Genomic DNA, 21,816 nt, shown 5'->3' on the forward strand with positions numbered 1-21,816 from the left:
CCTGAGCTTGAGTGAAGTCAAGTGAAGTCAAGAAGCTTTTATTGCCATTTCAACCGTATATAGCTGATGCAGTACACAGTGAAATGACACAACGTTTCTCCAGGACCATGGTGCTAGTTAAATCAAGTCTGTGTAAAGCCACATGAAGTGCAACCTAGTGCAAACAGTGCAAGACAAAAAGAGTGCAAACAGACAATACAAAACACTACAGGACAGATACACAAAATATCGTGGACCAGTATACATTCTGTATATTATACAGTACATTGTGCAAAGATAAGGATTGTAAACAAAGAGGATTCTTGTAAACATATATACACTTACGTAATAGCAGCAGGTTTTTGGCAGTTTTGAAATGTGGTGTGCAAAAACAGCAACTGAGTTAATGTGCAAGACAGCATGTGCAAAAACAGCATGTAAACACACATGTCCTGTGTGGGTTTCCTCTTGGTTATCTAAATATACTGCATAAAAATATACTAGAAGAACTGTCAAGGCTAAATTGTCTCTAGGAGGTAGATGTATGTGTTACAGAGTGTGTTCATGGAATTGGCTCTGGATGACCGTGAGCAGGATAAAACTGTTACCTTTAAAGATGACTGAATGAGGTTTAATATGTAATAAATAGGTTTATCAGTAGTAGACAGATAGGATGTTGTTTATGGCCCACAAAGGTTCAGAAATGTTCAGTATACAGTACAAATACAGTATGTATACCAGGGGTCTCCGAACTTTTTTTTCTATATTTTTATGTAAAAATATGTTAGAAAGCATGTTAAATAATGTTGTTTGGAAAAACAAAACCCACTTTATTAGAAAATCTGGATTTTGGGGGGATTTTGCAACCTTAAACAACACTTTTAGTTGGTGGCCTGAATTTTCTCTTTCTTCATAATTATAATGTTGCAAAAATCCCAATCCGATATCCATAAGCAGATTCTCTTGGCCTGGTCTCTGTTGTGCAGTTTGGCCAGAGAAAGGATCAATTAAAAAGGTGAGTGAATAGACACATGCTAGCATGGCTTAGAGTTTACTGACTTGTTGTATTAGTTAGCTTTCCTGTTCAATTTAGCTGTAACCTGTAACCTGTAACAAAACCCCAGGTTTTGCTGTCTGACAGCAAATAAATCCTTACGGTTATCAGAGTTTCAATTCAATTGCAATATTATCATAGAAAGCTAAAACATTTGCCTAGATACTTAAGGTTTTCTTTTAACATGCTAACATACAGTATAACTTCCATCCTACTACACAATCTGCTGTGCAAAGTATACCATAGGGCAAGGAATGGTATGTCCTGCTTTAGGGGTGTTATTTATGTGTTATGTAGTGTTATTTATGTGTGCATAACCCCTGCTGTGGCAACCCTGAAGTTTATACTATTCATTCTGTACTGTATGGTGAAACCTATAATGAAAACATTTCCAAGTCTGAAGGTGCTGTTGCCACCTCCAGTTTTTTCTTTTTCTTTTTTTCTTTTTAACAGGATGGCCATGTGACTGCTCCTACTTGATGCTGAACAGAGCCTTGTCAGTGTGGACGTTAATAAGAGAATAAATTGCCGATGTTAACTGCAGAATAAACTGCAAGATGCCTCTATTTTTTCTAACTCTGCACAACACATGCAACTAAACAGCCAGCAATAAAGGCCACAGAGCATGCATTAAATACTGTGTGTAAAAGTTTGGTATTAACTATTCACTACACATTTTAAATCAGCTCAATAAATATTTGGCATTCCAGTTTCCAATCACAAAATGCGTGTACAGATTGAACTGTATTTTTCATTATCTAGATAATAAAGTGTTTAAAGGGAATCCCAGCACAGGACAGGTCAAAGCTCTTAATCACACTGTGCTTGTGGCAGACCAGCTGGTCAATTTTCATTCCCTGTCACGGAAAGTTGCATCTGCATAAAGTCAGGATTATTAACTTTGGACAGGCTTTGTGACCAAAGTAGTTCACCTGATTTTCTCTAAAGCCTATTCCTCTAAGGACATTCTACTGCTTTATTGGCAGCCATAATAGTACATTTGAAAGCTAATTTTAGGGAAATTACATTCCCAGCTAAACCCTGACAATAGTTTTAGTAATGTTGTGTTGACCCTTTATCCACTAAGTAAAACTTTTTCATTTCATTGACTGTACCACTTATCTGATCTATCCTCGGGTCACAGGGAATCTGTGCCAATCTCAGGTGTCACTGGGCATCAAGGCAGGATACACCCTGGATGGAGTGCCAACCCATTGCAGGGCACACACACACATTCATTCAATCACGCAATCACACACTACAGGCAATTTAGAGACTCCAATCAGCCTAATAGCATGTCTTTGGACTGTGGGAGGTAACCGGAACACACAGAGGAAACCCAGCAAGCATGGGGAGAACATGCAAACTCCACACACACAGTGAGCGGGAGCGAGACTCAAACTCAGGACACGGGAGGTGTGAGGCGAACGTGCTAACCACTAAGCCTATGTAAAACTTGTACTTTCTAAATAAATTACTATGCCACACATCTTGTGTTTTTGTCAACTAATACCCTCACATACATGTCAAGTCCAAAGTCAAAGTGAATGAGACTTCAGTGACTGAGTGTAACATGAAAAATGCTATTGAAGAACAATAAATAAATTGAAAAAAAAAAAAAGCTGAAATATAGAAGCCATGTAAGCATTTCAGCACAATGACACTGTGACAGGAAGAAATTCAGAAATGTCTTATCGCAGTGTATAATTTGCAAATATTTTGGTATACATATATATATATATATATATATATATATATATATATATATATATATATATATATATATATATTTATGTTCTTATTCATTTCAAAGTTCTGTATTGTCTTAAATTGCTCAGCAGTGGATGGAAGAAATCCTACCACAAAGTGTTGCTCTGGTACTCAGCACTTTTATTGAGTGGAAAATCATCATGGAAAGACATTTTAACAGAAATAATTCTTATAAACTAGCTCATGTTGAAGTAGAGGGAAATAAGGGAGAAGATATTATAGATAAATAGGCGCTCAAACATTCAAAAACGATATAAATATACCAACAATTAACTCTGAAGAAAAAGGATTAATTAAAGTAGATGTTGGGAGATATTATATTGATTTGTAATTTTTGTTCCGGACACTAGAGGGCGTATGAGTATTTTGAGGGTATTAAAGTAAGGTGACTCATATTGAGTGATGACAGAAAAACCTGAAAGGAGTTTTATCTCACATCTCAGCTTAAATGAGACAACAGATAGATAGATAGATAGATAGATAGATAGATAGATAGATAGATAGATAGATAGATAGATAGATAGATAGATAGATAGATAAACACTATTGAGATATTTTCTCTATAATATTGCTTAGGTGCATGACGCTCCTGCATGTGACAAATAAAATATATTTGAGGTTATAGTTCACCTTTCCTCTGTGAAATGCAAAAGCTTTAGAACTCTTTAAATCTAACAGAAAACCACAAATCTTCTCTGCTATTATCTCGACATTCTGTTTTAATCAATGGAATCAATTATTTTTTCCTTTTTTTTAGGCATTTATTTGTTGGTTTACTGTCTAGTCATTATTTACCTATTTTTTGTTAAGTTTGCTTATTCTGTATATTTTCTATTTAACTTTGGATAGTTAATTGTATAATTACATTTTTTTACATTTACATCTGAATCTTCTCTTTAAATATTGTAAATAAAAAAAAAATAATTCGGGGTCACGGCCATGAGCAAATTTTTGAAAGCTACATAGTGCCACCTTGTGGTAGAAGCACTGAGGTGCATGCTCATCCAGGTCCTTGTATCCAAATGAATAATTTAAATAATTTTTTACTTGAATAGTGACCTGTACGAACACGTATGCACAAAAACATATTGCCTGTACTCTGAACACTTGCGCATCAGTCATACAATAACCTGAAAAAAAATGAAAACTACAAAAATATACTATAAATTTAAACCTTTTATTTTCTGTAAAAATCTTAATATCAGGTTTGTTTGACACTAAAACATTTATTGGTCCAGCTCCAGTCTTTTTGTTGTGTGTATATTCAGCAGCCGTCTTCCTCTAAAATGTCTGGATGTTCTTCCCAGAACGAATCTCCAATTAGATCACAGTTAAGAGCTGTAACTTTTCTTCTGCTCCGTGTAAAAGTGACCTCTTTTTCTCCTTCCTTGGGCAACGAGACTGTTTTAGTCAATGTTTCATCAACCTGTAAGGTGTTTAAGTAAAAAAAACAAAACAAAAAATAAATTAATGAAAGTAAATTAATTCATTACAAATGATCAAGCTTTGTATTGTTGCTACTTACCTTTTCCCAAATCAGTGCGGTGCCTTTTCTGTGTAGAGGTGATTCGTTGTTGTAATTTATATTAAACTCTGAAAACAACATTTCATTCTTATCTCCAGACAAAGTTCCCTGAAACGTCATAAAGAAAAATATTGCACTATGATATCGATAGTGATATTTGGCAAGTGACGAGTCGAAAATAAACACAAAATTAAAAATATATTCACTTGAAATGCGACAGCTTGATTTTATACACAATTTAATAAATTGTGAGGTGAACAATACATCTCATTCAGAATATTTATACTGAATATTAATAACAATATTATTATAATTAATGTGTTCATTTGTAGAAACAAACCAAACGCTTCCTTAAACTTGCTTAGCTGTGAATCATACATTTAGTCTCTCCTCTGCTTGAGTTGTAGAGAGTCCACCCTTTTGCACCAGTGTCCAAAAAGCAGTGTTGTACAAATTGTTAACGTGACCTGCAGGTAAAATGGAAAAATGAGGATTAGTAACAAGAATCAAGAAATATCCACTTAATCAAAGGCTATACATGCGAGTCTATATCTTATATGTGACATCTGCTTTGTTGATCTGAGAACTAATTACAATAAATATATTTGTTTCATATTTTGTTATGCTTTTTGTCACAGAAACATCAGTTTGCAGTAAAAAAAGAAAAAGAAAAAAAGTTTTCTACTGAGAGAAAAATAATAGCTCACTCACAATCAGCCTGTCTCCAGCTTAAGTAATCTTTTAGATTACGATTGGTCGGATACAAGACAACTCTGCCATCAAAGCCTGGAGGATAGAGCAGCGGCTGCTCTCCAAAATACTCCTTCCAATAAAACACATAGCTGGAGGAGAACTGGGATGCCACATGGGTCATCAATTTACTTTAGGAAGAGAGAAGAGGAAGAGAGAAAAAAGGCTCATATTGTAGACTGCAGGGATGGACAAATCCTACATTTATTAGCTAGACCAAAGGGCAAGAAAAACTCTACTGTGCAGCCTAATGCCATGTTTCTCTGGAACCTGGAGGCTGACTGACTAGACTAAAAAGCAGTAGTAAAAGCAATGTAACTAAGTTACAACTATACAATGTAACAACATTTTCATGCATGATAATATGCCTAACAGAAACTGTTTTACTAATTGTAGATCAAGTGATATTAGTAAGAGAACTGAAATACATCACTCAACCAGGACTGCAATAAATACTATTATTATTATTATTATTATTATTATTATTATTATTATTATTATTATTATTATTATTAAACACATCAATACATGAACACTGTTTTTTTCCAGTTCAGTCTAGTTTTTTGCTAGTTTAATCCATAACAATTTTGTGTAATTTTAGGATTGTATTTTACCTTCCTCTTCTTTTGAACCAGTTGGTTGATCTCTTAAATACAAAGCTGAACTCATCGCTCTGCCCATAAGCTATAGCAATGTCCTCCAGATCCTCCATGATGGAGCGTGCGCTACGGGCCATCAGTCCTAAAGCTCGATCATCATTGGGTTTCGTAAAGTTGTGCTGCTCAGCAAACCTGAAAGCAGAGAGTCATTCATAATCAACAATACTATCCTCATCACAGAGTTGATTAATAGTGCATATGAATTACTGATATTCAATTTATATTTTAGAAAATTCTCATGTTACAAATTCTTATTCCAGCCTATAGTTTGGCTGGAATAACAGTTGGCACTGTCTGAGGTGCACAGGGATCAGCATGAGCACCCTGACTGGTCTGTGGCTATACAGCCCCATAAACAACAAACTGCAATGCACTGTGTATTCTGACACATTTCTGTCAGAACCAGCATTAACTTCTTCAGCAATTTGAGCAACAGTAACTTGTCTGTTGGATCGGATCACACGGGCCAGCCTTCACTCCCCACGTGCATCAATGAGCCTTGACCGCCCATGACCCTGTCACCGGTTCACCACTGTTCCTTCCTTGGACCACTTTTGATAGATACTGACCACTGCAGACCAGGAACACCCCACAAGAGCTGCAGTTTTGGAGATGCTCTGATCCAGTTGTCTAGCCATCACAATTTGGCCCTTGTCAAACTCGCTCAAATCCTTACACCTATCCATTTTTCCTGCTTCTAACACATCAACTTTGAGGACAAAATGTTCACTTGCTGCCTAATATATCCCACCCACTAACAGGTGCCATGATGAGGAGATCATCAGTGTTATTCACTTCACCTGGCAGTGCTCATAATGTTATGCCTGATCGGTGTATAGGCCTCAAACAAGAGAGTCGTTTCTAAGAGTCGACTCAATGAGCGCAAATGACACATCAGGAGCAAGGCAGTGAGGCGTTCACTTCTTAATTAAACACTGACCTCTTGCATGTTATAACGAAAAAGAGCAATGTACTCGAAACTTACTTGTGAAAATTGCGACCATCCAACCGCACGACGATGTAGCAGTTCCGTAAACACGTGTCATCAGTCTCAAAGCTGCGCACGTACTCAAACTTACTCTTCGCCATTACACAGGTTGTGCAAAACAGAGCCAAAGGTTCACTGCTTCTCTTCGCTAAATTTCCAAACAATGAAAAGACCTGAAACAGCATGGGGATTCAACCGGGATTAGAAAACTGGGGAGTCCTTCAAAGCTCGTGCTTAACCTCGTGTATCGTAGTTCATCTGTCTAACTATCGCCATCAAACACACTTTAGTTGTTAATAAACCTATGATTTGATGAATGGTGTGACAAAATATTGTCAAATCTCAATTTAAGACAGAACTCTAAACTGTGATTTACCGATTACCCTCAAATTATAACATACTGATTGCCATAGTGTCATTTGTATTGGTCCGTCAGTTTGTGCGGTCGTACTAAAACGAGGGTCTTAAAATATTAGTTCCGCCATGTGCCTCCTATCATGTGATTCTGTTTAATATGATGGTGTTATGTGTTAAAACAGATTTTCATGCATGTATATTTTAGAACTTGTATAGCCTTAAATAATTTTAAAGTTTCATTGGCGAGTAGCCTTTGTACTAAAAAAAGACTAAAAAGACTTATAGGGGGAAAAAATGATCAAGGAAATGTTAATATTAAATATAAGTAGGAATCAGTGCAATGTTCAAACTTATTAAATCACATGGTGGATTTACACAAACAAGTTCACAACACACATTTCTATTTATTAATGGAATTGATCTTTAATAATAAAGTTGAAAGGTTGAAAGCAGTACTTTCTATATACAATCTATACTTCTCTATATAAATAAAGTCTATACATAAAAGTAAATATGTTTACAATAATACATTTGAAAGGTTTTTTGTAGCTACATGAATGCATCCTAACAAGCATGGATGGTGAAGGCAGAAGTGGTAAATATCTTCTTTAGCATCTGCCATCTTTCAAAATCATGATGTCTGTTTTGGTTTGCCTAAAATCATAGAGTAGGTCAGTATTGTGGCAATGCAACATAATTTTACATAATTTCCAGACTGATAAATAAAGACAGAATTGTAATTAAGACTGATAGTTTCATTTTATAATAAATCTGGTAGATTCCACCATTATCTTTGACTATACTTACAGGCGATGTACACATAGGGTACACTCATTGACATAGGTGATGCCATCGCTTCCACAGACTGGATCGTAGTTAAGAGGGCATGCCTGAGTCAAACTGATTCCGCCACATGTGGGCTATGAAATTTGAAACACAAGCCCTTAGAGATAACAGTGAGTCATAAATTAGTAATTATGCACTGATACTTAGCAGACATTTATTACCATGCGGTAACGTGTTGTCTTGTCTTCTGCATCTGAAAAAAATATTGGAATCATATAAGTACAAATAATAAATAATCACCATTTAGTACTGCATTAAACAATATAATTATTATATTTTTATAAAGCATATTTTTATTAACACACATGCCCACCTGGCCATATATATATACATATATATATATATATATATATATATATATATATATATATATATATATGTGTGTGTGTGTGTGTATAAATTTACAATTCTATATTTAACTTTTTTAGTTTTCTTTAAGATGCATACATAAATGCATAATTTAAAGATATCATCAACAATTTATCCTACAGGCATCCAGAACTAGTGTAGACGCAGACTTACCCACAGAAAAGATGAGAATCAGGCACATCAGTAACAACATTGTCTTTGTCATCTTGCCAAAAAGATTGATGTGAGATTTTTGAGGACTTGAAGTTCTGACTAATTGTTCTTGCTGTGCTGGATTATATATCAGATACCTCAGGAGTTTGCCTTACAATAAATAACCCAGGATGGTGTGCTGCCGATGTTGTGATGCTGACCACCTGTTGCAGGTTATTTATCTCTGAAGGGAGAGAGGTACTGATATTTTGACACCCGGGCCGCCCCCACCCTACCTGAGAACGGAGCCTCTCTATTGTCCATCTCTTTATTATGGGATGAACATTCTGTCTGGCCAGAAAATTGCTGACCACAATCCAAAATGCCGTGGTGTAAATAACATCCCTAAAAATAGTCTAGACAAGTGTTTTCTCCACACCTACATACAGTGTTGTGTTCTAGTATCTATGATCAGACACCTTAAAATGCTTATTCATAATCATACATTTTTAATGCCCTTACTGAACAGGTTCCCAACCCCCTGTTCCTGGACATTATAGACTTTTCCCTGCTATGTTAATGAGCTGATTAGTTGAAGTGGGTGTGCAGGAGCAGGGAAACAACAGAGAAGCTTTTACAGCACCAGAGTCAGGAACTTGTGAAATAATGTACTGTAGAATTCTTGTTTTTGTGTCATTATATTAAGACATGTTTGAACTTGACTCGTCGGCTTCCGTATTACAGCGTGGAGAAGAGGAAAGTTTCCTCTTAAGTTTCCTACCCTGACTGTCTCATACTAACGCACTAAGTAGGATGCTAAATCATTGTTAGTGTAAATGACTTATAAGCCACAGGTATTTAAATGCCTCCTTGTAGTTTTACTAGTGATTACGAAGATATTCAGGTTACAGTTTCATTATAAACAGATTTCAGGGTGCACTAAGGCTGCTATTTTTGGCGTACTGTTTAGTACGCTAGTATGCGGATTGGGACGTAGCCGTGGTCGGAGGCACGTAGCGCTTTCAGTAGGCAGTGGTGAGGTTTCAGTGCTGCTCTAGTGTACCGTCATGTTTAAACTACGAAATGCGCTTCGAAGGGCCACTTCCCAGGTGGACAGCCTCATCTTTTGCAAGACTGGACGCGAGGTTAGTGGCTAATACCGTGTTTCAGTGTGAAATTTCAGGTTTACTTCAGAAAAACTTAGGCATCATTGTGCTCGCGTGACTGCACCTGGCTTTGTAAACAACGCACGTTTGAGGCAACATGGAGAAGCTTTTCATTACAACATCCCTGAAAACAATTAAACATGTCAGGGGTGGAGGAGAGAAAAATGCCATCAGCATTGTTCCTGAGTTGGCTTTGCTGTAGGTTTGGACAAACATGACGGATATTTTTAAACCAACCCCGATAATGGAGAGATACTGTGCAGACTAGAACTGACAGCATTTCCTCTTTTCGTCTAGAGACATTATGGCATTTTGTTTTCTTCTTAAATAACAGTAAGAGTGATCTTTGTACCACAATGGAGTCACTTCAGGAGGCCCAGATATCTGTAGGTTTATAATTAACATGTGACAGACCGGTTCAGTTGGTGTTTCACTGTCCTTGGACATTGCTATAGTGCCTGACTAAAATAAACTAATGTATACACCGAGCAGGCATAACATTATGACCACCTGCTTAATATTGTCTTGGTCCGCCCTGACCCGTCATGCACTGTGTATTCTCACAGCTTTCTATCGGAACCAGCATTAACTTCTTCAGCAGTTGTTGGATCGGACCACACGGGCCCTTGTCAAACTCCTTCCGCTTACCCATTTTTCCTGCTTCTTACACATCAACTTTGAGGACAAAATGTTCACTTGCTGCCTAATATATCCCACCTACTAACAGGTGCCATGATGAGGAGATGATCAGTGTTATTCACTTCACCTGTCAGTGCTCAGAATGTTATGCCAGATCATGTATGTCTTTATTAACATTATTTATCAATAAACACTATTTATTCAGAGGAAAACCCACACATACATGTGTAAAAAAACTGAAACACAACACAGACAGTAACTTAAGCTCATGATTGAACCATGGATCCTGGAGCTGTGAGGCAGCAACCCCACACACTTTGCCACCATGTCCCATATTAAGTCATACAAAAATTGGCAGGAGTTTAAGTTCTATATCACTAGTGATCATCATTGGATATTCATAACATCGTGTTTCTTTCCCTCAGTACTCTAGAGCCTCCATCTCAAAAGGACCGCAGCAACAAGATGGAACTTTCTACGAATTTCGCACCTATTTCATCCAACCACACCTGAACGCAGCCTTTCACAAGCTGACCAGCGAGAAGATCCATTTGCGCACTGCACATTCTGAGCTTGTGGGCTATTGGAGCGTGGAGTATGGAGGCCTCAATCAGGTCTTCCACATCTGGAAGTATGGTGAGAGCAATTTCAGCATGATGAGTGTGAGTTTTGCTATTCTCAGTACTTCCCACCACTTCTACATGCACCATCAGTATATTGCTGAAGATCCCTTGTGGTATTAAATAGGAGTCTTTCTGAAGGTTTTATGATCTATTCTTCTGTTCAGAATGGTGCCCCAGGCAATGTGGTCCTCCTCTCAGTTCAAAAACAAAATTTGGACCTATTATGAAGTCATCTTCCGTGCCTCATGGGTGTAGAAACCAAGCGGCAGACCATTAACATTTACCATTGAAAGAAGATTGAATTTAAAAGTGATTTTTTTTCATTGCCTTAGGCACAAAGTCACATTTAGAGACTTTTTCATTTCTTTTTCTATATAATTGCTGGTAAGAAACGAGTTTTGGGCCTGCATCATACGGGGTTCTTCTTGTAAGCACCCTTTTAACCCCCAAAATGTGTCGCATTATGGAATCGCCGTCATGTACAAACACTGATGGTAAATTGCAAGTGCATCATTTGGGACAGGGGACATTTTAAAAAACAGTGAAATCTTAAGGCCTAGCATTTGACTGAATTAGAACTACTATTGTCCTATGGGAAGATAACTATCTTAATTCTCTTAAAGGCAGTCGCTGCCAAAGAAAACCATCCCGACAACTTGATGCTACTACCACCATGTTTCACTGTATGGATGGAGTTCTCATGGTGCTGAGAAACTATGAAAGTCAAACTTTTTTAATGATCTCGCATATATCCTAGACAGCTTCGCTCAGCGGGCAGCGGTGCGGGCAGCGCTGGCACAGGATCCCAACTGGATGGAGCAGTACATCTCTAAAGCCATGCCCATGCTGAGCTCCCAGGATAATGAAGTCACATATTTGGTGCCTTGGAGCAACATCCAGAAGCCACCTAAAGAAGGAGGCAAGAATATCATTTCAGTATTTTCAGCTTTTTTATGCTGGCAATATATCATACGTTTGGATTATATTTGTAAGGTAAAATACCAAACTCTGGCTGTATTTAGAAATAGCTGATCTATTTTAACAGCAATTTAGCTGAAGCTGTTTGTTTTAAAACTCAAAATCCAAACCGAATCCCTCATTTGGTTTCTGAATGGAAAGGCAAATAAATGTTTTTCTGATTGTTTTTGGATGTTGATGGTTCACAAAGTGTGCTGACCATTGACTATTTGTTGTTAGAGCTGTCCTACACTATGTAAAATGTTTTTATATATTTGAGACAGGCAGACAGACAGACAGTTAGAATGTGTTGATGTCTAGTCAGTGAAACAGAGCTTTTCATGATTCTGAATGGATGGGATTAAGGTTAAACATGTAAACATCCGGCTTATCAGTGGAGGAATGTATGTTTGCACGGTGATCGGTCACGAGAATGGAGTCAGCAACCTCGTGTACTATTGACACGGAAAAACAGGCAAATTGTAACAGACAGTATTTTCAGTATGTTTTTATTATTCAAAAATATTGTGAAAATCCTCCTACTCCAAGCACTCTGCATACTGACTGACTTATAGTTTGAGTTTGTTTCAGACATCAGTAAATAAAGTGCTGTTTGGTTTTCCTCAGGTGTGTATGAGCTGGTGTCGTTCCAGATGAAACCAGGAGGTCCAGCTGTGTGGGGTGAGAGCTTTCAGGGGGCAGTGTGCACCCATGCAGCGCCAGGTTATGCTCACCCCGTGGGGGTTTTCCACTCCGAGTTCGGACTGCTCAATAGATGTGAGTGTGATGCAGCAGTGTTTAAAACTTAAGGCAAGATTCAGCCCATGAAGGCTTGTTAGGCATCACATTGTAGCTTAAAGTCTTATAGTTACTTCTATTGTTATATTAGTTATTAGTTATTATCTTTTTCATATTATCGTTTTCTGTAGTTACTTCTATTCTATTCTATATACTTCTATGTTAACTTTTGTCTTCTTGGCTATTTGAAAATATCTGTTTTAAATGAGCAGTTTGTAATATTAGAGCCCTACAGTATGTTGCATACAAGGCAAACTACAAATGCAATGAAAACTTGTTTGTAGGAATGATGGCAAAGCTGAGCTGCATTGATTCAGTTGGGGGCGGAGCTTATTTCTAGTCTGGAAACATGAACAGTATCTTAGAATTAAATAACTAGCCGTATCACAATATATCTTTTCAATGATACAAATATAATTCAATCTAAAAAAAACATTTAAACACCACAAACTGCTTTTTAAAACTGCAGATAGATTTTCAGATATTCTTTAGCAATAATGTATTTAAGGAAATAAAGATGTTTCTTGCTGTAAGATATTGTCTTTATGTGTACCGCAGTGCATGTACTCTGGTGGCACGAGAGCGCAGATCATCGGGCGGCAGTAAGACACAAAGCCCACAGTGACGCTAGGGTTGTGTCCGCAGGTAACATCTATGTCCACATCATGTCCTTTCCTACTACCTGTCCTAACATGTAAAAGCAAATCAGATTAACTCTTCACATGGGACTATGGTGCTGTCACTAATTCCATGTCACTACTCGTTAAGTGATATAAAGCTTTCACACAAATGCCTTAAGCCTGGATTTTGATGTATACTTATGTAGAGACTTTCATATATTTTTAGCAAAATAAATTTTTTATGTGTTTTCTCAACAGTGCGGCAGAGTGTATCCTACTTGGAGTCCCAAAGAAACAAGCTGTTGTTTCCCTGTTCCTATTCACCTCTTAAATGAAAACTTAAAACTTACCTAATACTGCTAGTGATCAACCTTTGCCATCCATTGATTGAATGAGTGCTGAGTATAGAGCTGCACAGCTCTTTGCTTATTTGGCAGGCATGTGCTGGAGTTCTACAGTTAAGTTTCTGTCTTATTAGTATGTGCATGAGATTGCACATTGGTTTCTGAGTCTCTTACTTTTTTCTTGATCCATTGCATTCAGCATTTTATTCAACACTTCTCATTTTCAGCAGTAGTCTTGGTCTATGTGTCCTGTGAAAAACCTTTACCTGATGACATTTAACATTTCTGTTGCATAGTTCTGAAAACCATATATATTTCTGAACTGAAATATGTTTTTAGTTACATTTATCTCAAGCAGGATTTGGGTTCACTTCAAAAATGCATATGAAGAACTTTGCATTTACAGCTGGTAACAAATTGACAAGGCACTAAACTAGCCTTAAAATGATGTCACTCGTGATCGTCACTGACGAAAATCGAGGTTTGTAGACATTTTAGGCAGACTATTACCGCTGATTCATAGACCTGCTTCTTACACATGATCTTTGCCTAGGCAAGATTAAAAAGTAAACATTTCCAAGTCATTTTTGTGTAATATATTTATGACTTCTTTAAGCTGAGATCTTCAAGGCGGAAAACCGCCATTCTGTCCAAAACATGATCTTTTGTTTTCCAGATTTTTCAGCCATAGTAACATCTGATGACATCTGTTTTTCTCAGACAACCGCATATACTGGTAGAATGTTACTTAAAAAAACATTAATCTTTCAGCTTAAGTAGTTACATGGTAGTCTTGTCACATTGAGCAACACCAGACATGACCATAATGTTCCTAGTCATTTCTTACATGTAGCAATGGTCTAATGCACTTAATTAAATCAATGTGTGTGTGTATAATGCTCAAAATAAAAATCTAATTCTTGCAGCATAAAATATACTGGCTTTTTGGTGTGATTTGCATTTTACTGTAAACTTTAAAGGTGGCTATTACAGCATGGTAGCTTCAATACTTTAAATAATTCAGTATTCATATTCGTTGTCCTGTCCTGGTTTGCTGTCCATCTAGATGTTATCTAGAAAACCCACATTTGTATGCAATTTCAAGATTTTCTTAATACTAAAGAAGCTTGTTTGTATAAGTCTTTCATAAATATAACAAATTCTCCAGTTTTCTGCAAGGAAAACAGCAGTCACTTAAACTTGATGTTGAAATATTATCAGTATATTACAGTTGTGTTGTTTGTTCCCTGGTGGTCTAGCAGTTCTCTCTGCCATGGCCTGGGTTCGACTCCTTGGCAGGAAAGTGATCCAACCACAGGATTTGCACAAGTCATTGCACTTTCAGTGCTGGTCTTACTCATTTTTTTCCTGAGGTCAGATAAAATGGGAAGAAATGTGTCCGGAAAGGCAATTAAAAGCTGTGCCAAATCAAATATGTGGATGAATAATCTGATATGTGACCCATAACAGTAACAGCTGAAAGATGAAAATTACAAATGTGTTGTGTGTTTTGATATAGAAATACACCTAAAGGCATAACGTCATGACCTAATATTGTGTTGGTCCCCCATTTGCTGCCAAAACAGCCCTGACCTGTAGAGGCATGGACTCCACTAGATCCCTGAAGGTGTGCTGTGGTATCTGGCACCATGATGTTTGCAGCAGATCCTTTAAGTCTTGTAAGTTGCATGGGGCCTCCATGGATGGGACTTGTTTGTCCAGCACATCCCACAGATGCTTGATTGGATTAAGATCTGGGGAATTTGGAGGCCAAGTCAACACATCAAACACGTTGTGCTCATCAAACCATTCCTGAACTATTTTTGCTTTGTGGCAGCAGAACATTGCCCATAGCATGCCACTGCCTCCGAAGTTTTTCATTAGCTCCTCCTTTTAAAATACTGATTTGGATAAAGCAGTGCATTGACTAAGTCAGTATGACAACAGATATTTAAATAAGATATTAAAATAATATTTCTTTGCCTTCTTTATTCCAAACACATGCACTACAGAGACAAGCCTTATTAAACGTTTAGGAATATTTCAGCCAATAATGAAAATACAATGTTATATGATGTAGCTTTGTCATTTTATTGTGTATTGTACAGAGTAACAGATGTTCCACAGCCATTTTTCAATAAGTCTGAAATGTAAACAGGTATTAAATAAAGACTGTTGCCATGATGAAATGATTTTTAGTTGAACTAGAAAAAGTGGAGGTAAAACAAAACAAAAAAAAACACATTTGATGTTTTTTTCTGTGGAAAATCCAGTGCAATAAGATTAGTAAATTTTAAAATGAACACATACAGTAAAGTGCTAGGAGTGAAAAGATGGGACACTTTAGCCATCCTTTCTCTTAGACCAATAAGAAGCTCTCTTCCACAATACTGATGGATCACTGGGTAGTGTATGTTTATACTTGATCCATAACACTGACTTCTGTTGGGTATACCAGAAAGATCAGATGTCCGATGATTAGTTTGGCTTTAAAGGCCACGCGCCCGTTCAAAACCTCTTTCAATGAAATGTCCTTCAGTCTGCTGAGCTCTTGTTTTTGCTGAGGTATACATTATATTCTGTGACTGTGAAACTGCCTCTCCTAAACAAATCGCTCTGCTTTAATTAAAAACGTACAAAAGCAGCACTTTACAGTATTTTTCGCACTTAACGTTAAACCCTTTGCTTCTCTCAGATCACAGGATTGAAAGCCACCGTGAAGCAATGTTTGCAAGAATATTAAAAGAAATAATGCCACATTGGACTTTTAAGAAATGGAAAAATTATTGTTTGTTCATAAATAAAGGCACATATTAATACAAAATCAAATTACCAGCAGTTTAGCTGTTGGCAGAACAAATGATTCTTCATCATGTCATTTCTAGTACAAAGAAGAAACAGACCCTGAATTTTTTTTTACTATCATTTGCAATCCAATATTACACATTGTGCTTAAAAGATTTGTCAACTCACAGATATCTAAAAAAACGTCGGCACAAAGACAGGTTATTGGTCCTGTTCGTACAAGAACTGATTGAAATATTCAAGCTTCACTCTCACACTCATCTGGAATTTAGCATAGTGATCCAGGCCTCACTGAGCTACAGTACGTCCAGAATGTACTTGTTCTCTTTTTGCATTGACTTGCATCAAGTTTCTCAGCTATCGCATCTGCGAAAGCATACACCAGCAGCTCGCTGAGCAAATTGTTTAGCCGACTGCAGCACAAAGACATGAATGGCAAGGTGAAATAGATGAATTTCACTGGCTCTAGGTAACTCCAAGTGTAAGAGTCTTTGGCTCACACGAAGCTCTCCTTGTGGTTCTCCTCATCCTTTAAAGTTGCTGGCAGGCTGAGCAGTGGAATGTTTACTATTGCTTCTTTACGTCGTATGGAGTGGTCACAGTGATCTTCACTTTGGTCCTTGGCAAAGTTTACAAACACCTACGAGAACAGAATTTACATTTCAGTACAGGTATTCGGAAAAGAGAGTCACAAAGTAATAATTCTTGTCAAAGAAGCACTTTATCCACTTTATCAAAAATCAGTTATATAGATATGGCAGTGATCTTCTGGACCTACTAAAATTGGCCACACTCCATATACAATGATGGGATTAACTCTGCTTGTATTAAAGGTGTAGTTGGTAATTTCAATTTGTAATTTATATTGTAAATTTACAATTGTAGACCTGTAATATAATTTAATTTCTGATCATTTCAAACAACTTTTTGTCTCAAGAGTCTTCATGTTAGGCATTTCTGGTCCAGAATTTGTCTCTGTCTCTCACAAAGCTAATTTACCAGAGGGCATGATGTCACTTGAGATGGGGAAGGCTAATCAATGTAAATAAAATTTTCCCTGCAGGCTACAGAGCTCTCAAAAGATTACAGACTGTTGCAAGGGCAATGTTTATGGTCCAAGATAAGACCCAGAACATTCCATATGCAGCTCCTGAAATCTTTGAAATCCTTGTTTGAAAGGTTAAATCTCACCTGGTCAAGTGTGGTCTGGGAAACAGAGTAATCCTCTATCTGGAGAAAATCTTTATGTTTGGCAAGAATGCTGAAGATGTGAGCGAGGGAGGACAGGGATGAGGGCAACTGGTACTGCAGCATGTTTCTGTGTTTCTCCTTCAGTATACTACCAGGCAGCTCGATCTCAATAAACTTCATCACGGGTTGCAGGTCTGGTTCGGGTCCAGTCACTTTCAGGACGATGGTGTATCCGTCACCAAACCTATACAAGAAGACACATCTGTGTTAGAGGAAGTGTAGATGGAAATGCAGTCTGAAGAACCGCATCGGATTATACTGATCTCTCTGATCTCCAGTGTTGAAAAACCTACAGGATATCATGTACTACATTTGTTTGTTATGAATAATCACAAACTCAAAGGGCTGGATATGATGAAAATTCCTTGATATTAATTTCACCTGTTCTTCAGATGTTGGACGCTTCCTAAACAGCGGAATCTCCCGTTTACCATGATGGCCATCCTGGTGCACAGGGCCTCACACTCCTCCATGCTGTGTAAAAATGGAACAAAGATGAATACATGGCATGTGGAGCTTTTGTCCCTTGCTGTTAGGCTAGAGTAAGGGTTGTTATGTCTTGATAACAGCTGGATAGTAACAAATGAACTGAATGCACTTGGGTAGGAACCATAAAAGCTCACATGCAACCAAATTCATAATTCTGCTCACAAGAGGTACTGTTCACAGGATAGGCATTCATTGGGGAGCTTTTAATTAGAGTAGAATCAGAACAAAGTTCTGACAGCTTTTACATAAATACTCCAGGGTTTTTCAATCTATGTATAATCTGTAGTGTGTGTGAGATAAGATAAGAATTTCAACATGGTACCCTGTACTGAAAGAACAAAACAAAACAAAAGAACTGTTGAATCAAGCTCACGTACAATGGAAGTCTAAGGACAGTTGTTGTGGCAGTCAGTAAAAGTCTACATTCATATACTTCATTGAATTCTTCAGACAAAGCTGTCTGTGTAAGCTAAATCTGCATAATTCATTCTTCCAGAGGTGGGACTACTTTTTCATATTTTTATATTTGTTCTTAGATGTAGCCTGATGGTGATTAGATACCCCATAACCACCTAAAAGAAAAGTGCTTTGCTCTAGTGCTGAAATGTCTAATTGGCTTTGGTAAAACATGCTCTCAGCTACTTGATAAGTCCTTTATTCCTAAAGTGGAACAATTACAATGTCAAATTGTACTTTAAATATTGACTGATGAACCACTGCCCTTAGACTTCCATTATAAAAGACTTTTGAGTTAGCACATCTTTGTTTACTTTTTCAGTACAGGCAAACATGTTGACATCCTTGTTCACACTTATTCTGTAGATGTGGAGGATAGATGTTAGGTTAATTCAGAGTAGAGTATTACCTGTGTGAAGTCAGCACGACTGAACGCCCCGCCTTGATGATGCTGAGGATGCAGTTCCACAGAGCTCTGCGGGCCTTGGGGTCCATGCCAGTGGTGGGTTCATCCTGGGAGAGACAGCACACACACTTAACTACACAGATTTAATACAAAACACCTACTCAAGACCAGCAGACTAAAACTGATTCAAAGCCTTTACTAATGACAGTCTGCTTAAGTTTACATGTTAGAAAAAAACAGACTAGGGCTAATAGAATAGCATTAGAAACACAAACAGTTGTTGCCTGTGTTGTTTTTGTTATACCGAGCACCAAACAGTATTACAGTATGAGACAGGGGGAGTGTGGACATACCAGAAAGACCACCGGTGGGCCTCCGATGAGGGCCATGGCTGTGGAGAGTTTGCGCATATTGCCCCCGCTGTAGCTTCCAGCAGCTTTCTCAGCATATTTAATCAAGCCCAGCTTGCGGATGCCCCACTCAGCCACCTAGGCACACAAAGTTTTTTTATTTCTTTAGTTTTTTAATTGTTTATTATTACTATGAGACTGTCAGCACTAGGGGACAGTTCCTCTTCAGAGGAAAGATAAAAGAAGCATAATACTGAATGATAAAGAAAGACTTCTTTTTTCTTCTTTCTTCTTTTTTTATTTTGACTTTCCGTCACTTTCACTAGGGGGCAGTGTTGCATTTACCAAACTAGCATGTACAAAACTCTAAAACAAAGGGACACAGTTACGTGATAGCTAAATGAAGCAAAGCACAGAATGTTAAAGAAATGTTTGTTTTTTTAACACTGTACTTGAGGGCAGTGTTTCACCCGTTTGTCTTATTTGGCTTTCGCTTTTTTAGACTCTTTTTCTGTCAGACACAGAGGCCACACTTCCTTTACTGGGATTGACAGGCACAGACTTCAAACTTTTTAACGTGCTAACTAACAGAATACAGTAATGAAGTTCAATTAGCTGTCATAAGCAGACATACAAGCTCATATTTCGATATAAATAGTGAAGCAAATACCCTGATAAAACTATAACAACAACAATTGGCTGGTAGAAGATTTATGCAAACATCTTCTACCAGTCAATCCTCAAACGGCTTTACTTCTACCCAAAACATTTCACTGCGGATCTGCAGATTGACTTTTCTGTGAGCTTTGCATGCATACAGATTTGCTTTTTATATTTTACAGTCATATTATGCACTCACCTCACATACTTCCCCTTCGGGAACACCACGTAGGATGGCATAGAACTCAAGATGTTCTCTGCCTGTCAGCAGGTCGTTGATGGCATCAAACTGGGGGCAATACCCCATGTTCTGATGTACCTCATCTATTTCCCTGAGTATACTGAAAATGAGAAAAAAGATTGGGATGATTTAGTTATATTTTTTATTATAATTTCTATATTAATCCTCTATCCATTCATCCATTTTCTATAGTGCTTATCCTACACAGGGTTGCGTTGAGCTTGTAGTCTATCTACAGGGAGACTCGGGCCACAAAGTGGGGGACACCAAAGATGAGGTGCCAACCCATTGCAGACCACACTCACATTTATCACACACTTTTGCACATATTACAGACAAATCTGAGATGCTAGTCAGCCTACAATGCATGCCTTTGGACTGAAGGAGGAAACTGGAGTACAGAGAGGAAACCCCTAAGGTAGAACATGCAAACTCCACACACGCAGGTTGAAGGCAGGAATCAAAATCCTAACCCTGGCGGTAAAATGTAAATGTGCTAACCACTAAACCTCCATGCCCCCTATTGTGCCCCCTATATTAAACATATAAAGTGTTAAATAAATACATTCATGTCTTACCTCTTCCTAGCTAGGAATGCTTCTCCGCTGGTAACTGCAGAATCTCCTGTCAGCATTTTAAAGGTACTTGTCTTTCCAGCTCCATTCACTCCAAGCAGACCAAAGCACTAATGAAAAAATGATAGAGGTCAAATTTGTGATTTGCCGACAGTCACCTAATGCAGTAGCTTGTTTGACAAACAGAAAGTAGCTGCATGGTGTCTCACCTCTCCTGGAGGAATTCCCACACAAAGCCTATCCACAGCGGGCTTCTTCTTCCTCTCATACACCTGGAATGCAAATACATACATTGTGATTAAGGCACTGTTTAATCGCTCACATTTGTGCTATTAAACGAAAAATATTTGTCAGACCTTTGTGAGCTCTCTGAGCTCAAGGATGTCTCCATGTCCTGCTCCACTGATGATCCTCTGCCGCTCCCTGGCCACATCCTCATCTTCCTCTCCGATTGGACTCAACTTAGGACGAACAGCTCTGCACAGTCACCAGGGTCAGATGGTCAACCAAAGTAGTTAACAATGACCCACTACTCACTGACATGCTGACCTGATAATAGAATCTGCATAAAAATGATGCTCACCTGGGTTTGATGAAAAAGCGGTACTGGATGAGGACGGTGATAATGAAGAAGACCACTCCTTCCACTGCCATGGCAAACAGGTTCTTACCCACCATGTCCCATTCGAAAGGAGAGCGGAAACGGTTTTCTCCTGTACACAAAAAAGGACCAAACTCTTAGAACTGTGTGTGTATTTATACAGTATGTAACATAATCAAATCCCTGTTCAACAATAAACATATGCATTTTTTTGCATTTGGTGTCTTTTGCTTGACCAAAACTCACAAAATACCTGTTATTAATCTACAGGATATTCTTAGAAAAAACAGTTCCTAAAGGAACCAGGGATTGCTATTTTGTGAGAGCTTTACATAGGGACAAGCAGATGGAACCTGTTTATTTAAAAAGTCTAGACTGTCTACCGTATGACAAACTGGAATATGAA

General features: G+C 37.8%; 4 protein-coding genes across 6 annotated transcripts in view; 1 reads left to right on the forward strand and 3 right to left on the reverse strand.

The window, feature by feature from the left end:
* Positions 1-3,966: 3,966 nt before the first annotated feature.
* thg1l (tRNA-histidine guanylyltransferase 1-like) lies at positions 3,967-7,162 on the reverse strand. 2 transcript variants are annotated; one of them, XM_058407522.1, is made up of 6 exons: positions 6,723-7,162; positions 5,693-5,869; positions 5,040-5,209; positions 4,707-4,795; positions 4,329-4,436; positions 3,967-4,229 (listed from the first exon to the last, which is right to left on the reverse strand). In XM_058407522.1, the coding sequence occupies exons 1-6, from the start codon at positions 6,908-6,910 to the stop codon at positions 4,068-4,070; spliced, it is 894 nt and encodes a 297-aa protein (XP_058263505.1). In that variant the 5' UTR covers positions 6,911-7,162; the 3' UTR covers positions 3,967-4,067. The 2 variants fall into 2 exon arrangements, with proteins under 2 accessions (XP_058263505.1, XP_058263506.1); XM_058407523.1 differs by lacking the exon at positions 6,723-7,162 and having other exon boundaries at positions 5,040-5,114; positions 5,693-5,759.
* Positions 7,163-7,572: 410 nt separating this feature from the next.
* On the reverse strand, positions 7,573-8,720 carry LOC131365204 (probable pancreatic secretory proteinase inhibitor). Its single transcript, XM_058408876.1, has 4 exons — positions 8,451-8,720; positions 8,090-8,121; positions 7,890-8,002; positions 7,573-7,736 (listed from the first exon to the last, which is right to left on the reverse strand). Exons 1-4 carry the CDS (start codon positions 8,500-8,502, stop codon positions 7,691-7,693), a joined length of 243 nt encoding a protein of 80 aa, XP_058264859.1. The 5' UTR covers positions 8,503-8,720; the 3' UTR covers positions 7,573-7,690.
* Positions 8,721-9,241: 521 nt separating this feature from the next.
* Positions 9,242-14,518, forward strand: nipsnap3a (nipsnap homolog 3A (C. elegans)). Its single transcript, XM_058408079.1, has 6 exons — positions 9,242-9,574; positions 10,660-10,870; positions 11,615-11,776; positions 12,442-12,591; positions 13,171-13,257; positions 13,491-14,518. Exons 1-6 carry the CDS (start codon positions 9,497-9,499, stop codon positions 13,565-13,567), a joined length of 765 nt encoding a protein of 254 aa, XP_058264062.1. The 5' UTR covers positions 9,242-9,496; the 3' UTR covers positions 13,568-14,518.
* Positions 14,519-15,643: 1,125 nt separating this feature from the next.
* Positions 15,644-21,816, reverse strand: part of abca1b (ATP-binding cassette, sub-family A (ABC1), member 1B) — a 32,112-nt gene continuing 25,939 nt past the window's right edge. For both annotated transcript variants that reach the window (XM_058408070.1, XM_058408071.1), the window contains 10 exons: positions 21,393-21,522; positions 21,166-21,286; positions 21,019-21,081; positions 20,813-20,919; positions 20,193-20,334; positions 19,337-19,471; positions 18,987-19,090; positions 18,014-18,106; positions 17,573-17,816; positions 15,644-17,021 (listed from right to left, as the gene is read on the reverse strand). In XM_058408070.1, the coding sequence (XP_058264053.1) occupies positions 16,878-17,021; positions 17,573-17,816; positions 18,014-18,106; positions 18,987-19,090; positions 19,337-19,471; positions 20,193-20,334; positions 20,813-20,919; positions 21,019-21,081; positions 21,166-21,286; positions 21,393-21,522 (1,283 nt within the window). In that variant the 3' untranslated portion in view covers positions 15,644-16,877. The remainder of the gene's footprint in view (positions 17,022-17,572; positions 17,817-18,013; positions 18,107-18,986; positions 19,091-19,336; positions 19,472-20,192; positions 20,335-20,812; positions 20,920-21,018; positions 21,082-21,165; positions 21,287-21,392; positions 21,523-21,816) is intronic.

Source organism: Hemibagrus wyckioides, linkage group LG14, assembly GCF_019097595.1.
Source record: "Hemibagrus wyckioides isolate EC202008001 linkage group LG14, SWU_Hwy_1.0, whole genome shotgun sequence".
NCBI lineage: Eukaryota > Metazoa > Chordata > Actinopteri > Siluriformes > Bagridae > Hemibagrus > Hemibagrus wyckioides.

Excerpts from the sequence above, each read along its gene's own strand:
- thg1l (XM_058407522.1), bottom strand. The coding sequence starts at position 6,910 with ATGCTGTTTCAGGTCTTTTCATTGTTTGGAAATTTAGCGAAGAGAAGC. Across the intron at positions 5,210-5,692 it reads TGGTTCAAAAGAAGAGGAAG|TAAATTGATGACCCATGTGG; the intron begins GTAAAATACAAT and ends CTCTTCCTAAAG. Across the intron at positions 4,230-4,328 it reads CCGCACTGATTTGGGAAAAG|GTTGATGAAACATTGACTAA; the intron begins GTAAGTAGCAAC and ends AACACCTTACAG.
- LOC131365204 (XM_058408876.1), bottom strand. The coding sequence starts at position 8,502 with ATGACAAAGACAATGTTGTTACTGATGTGCCTGATTCTCATCTTTTCT. Across the intron at positions 8,003-8,089 it reads AGACAACACGTTACCGCATG|CCCACATGTGGCGGAATCAG; the intron begins GTAATAAATGTC and ends CAAATTTCATAG. Across the intron at positions 7,737-7,889 it reads ACCCTATGTGTACATCGCCT|GCAAACCAAAACAGACATCA; the intron begins GTAAGTATAGTC and ends CTATGATTTTAG.
- nipsnap3a (XM_058408079.1), top strand. The coding sequence starts at position 9,497 with ATGTTTAAACTACGAAATGCGCTTCGAAGGGCCACTTCCCAGGTGGAC. Across the intron at positions 10,871-11,614 it reads CTTCCACATCTGGAAGTATG|ACAGCTTCGCTCAGCGGGCA; the intron begins GTGAGAGCAATT and ends CATATATCCTAG. Across the intron at positions 12,592-13,170 it reads GTTCGGACTGCTCAATAGAT|TGCATGTACTCTGGTGGCAC; the intron begins GTGAGTGTGATG and ends TGTGTACCGCAG.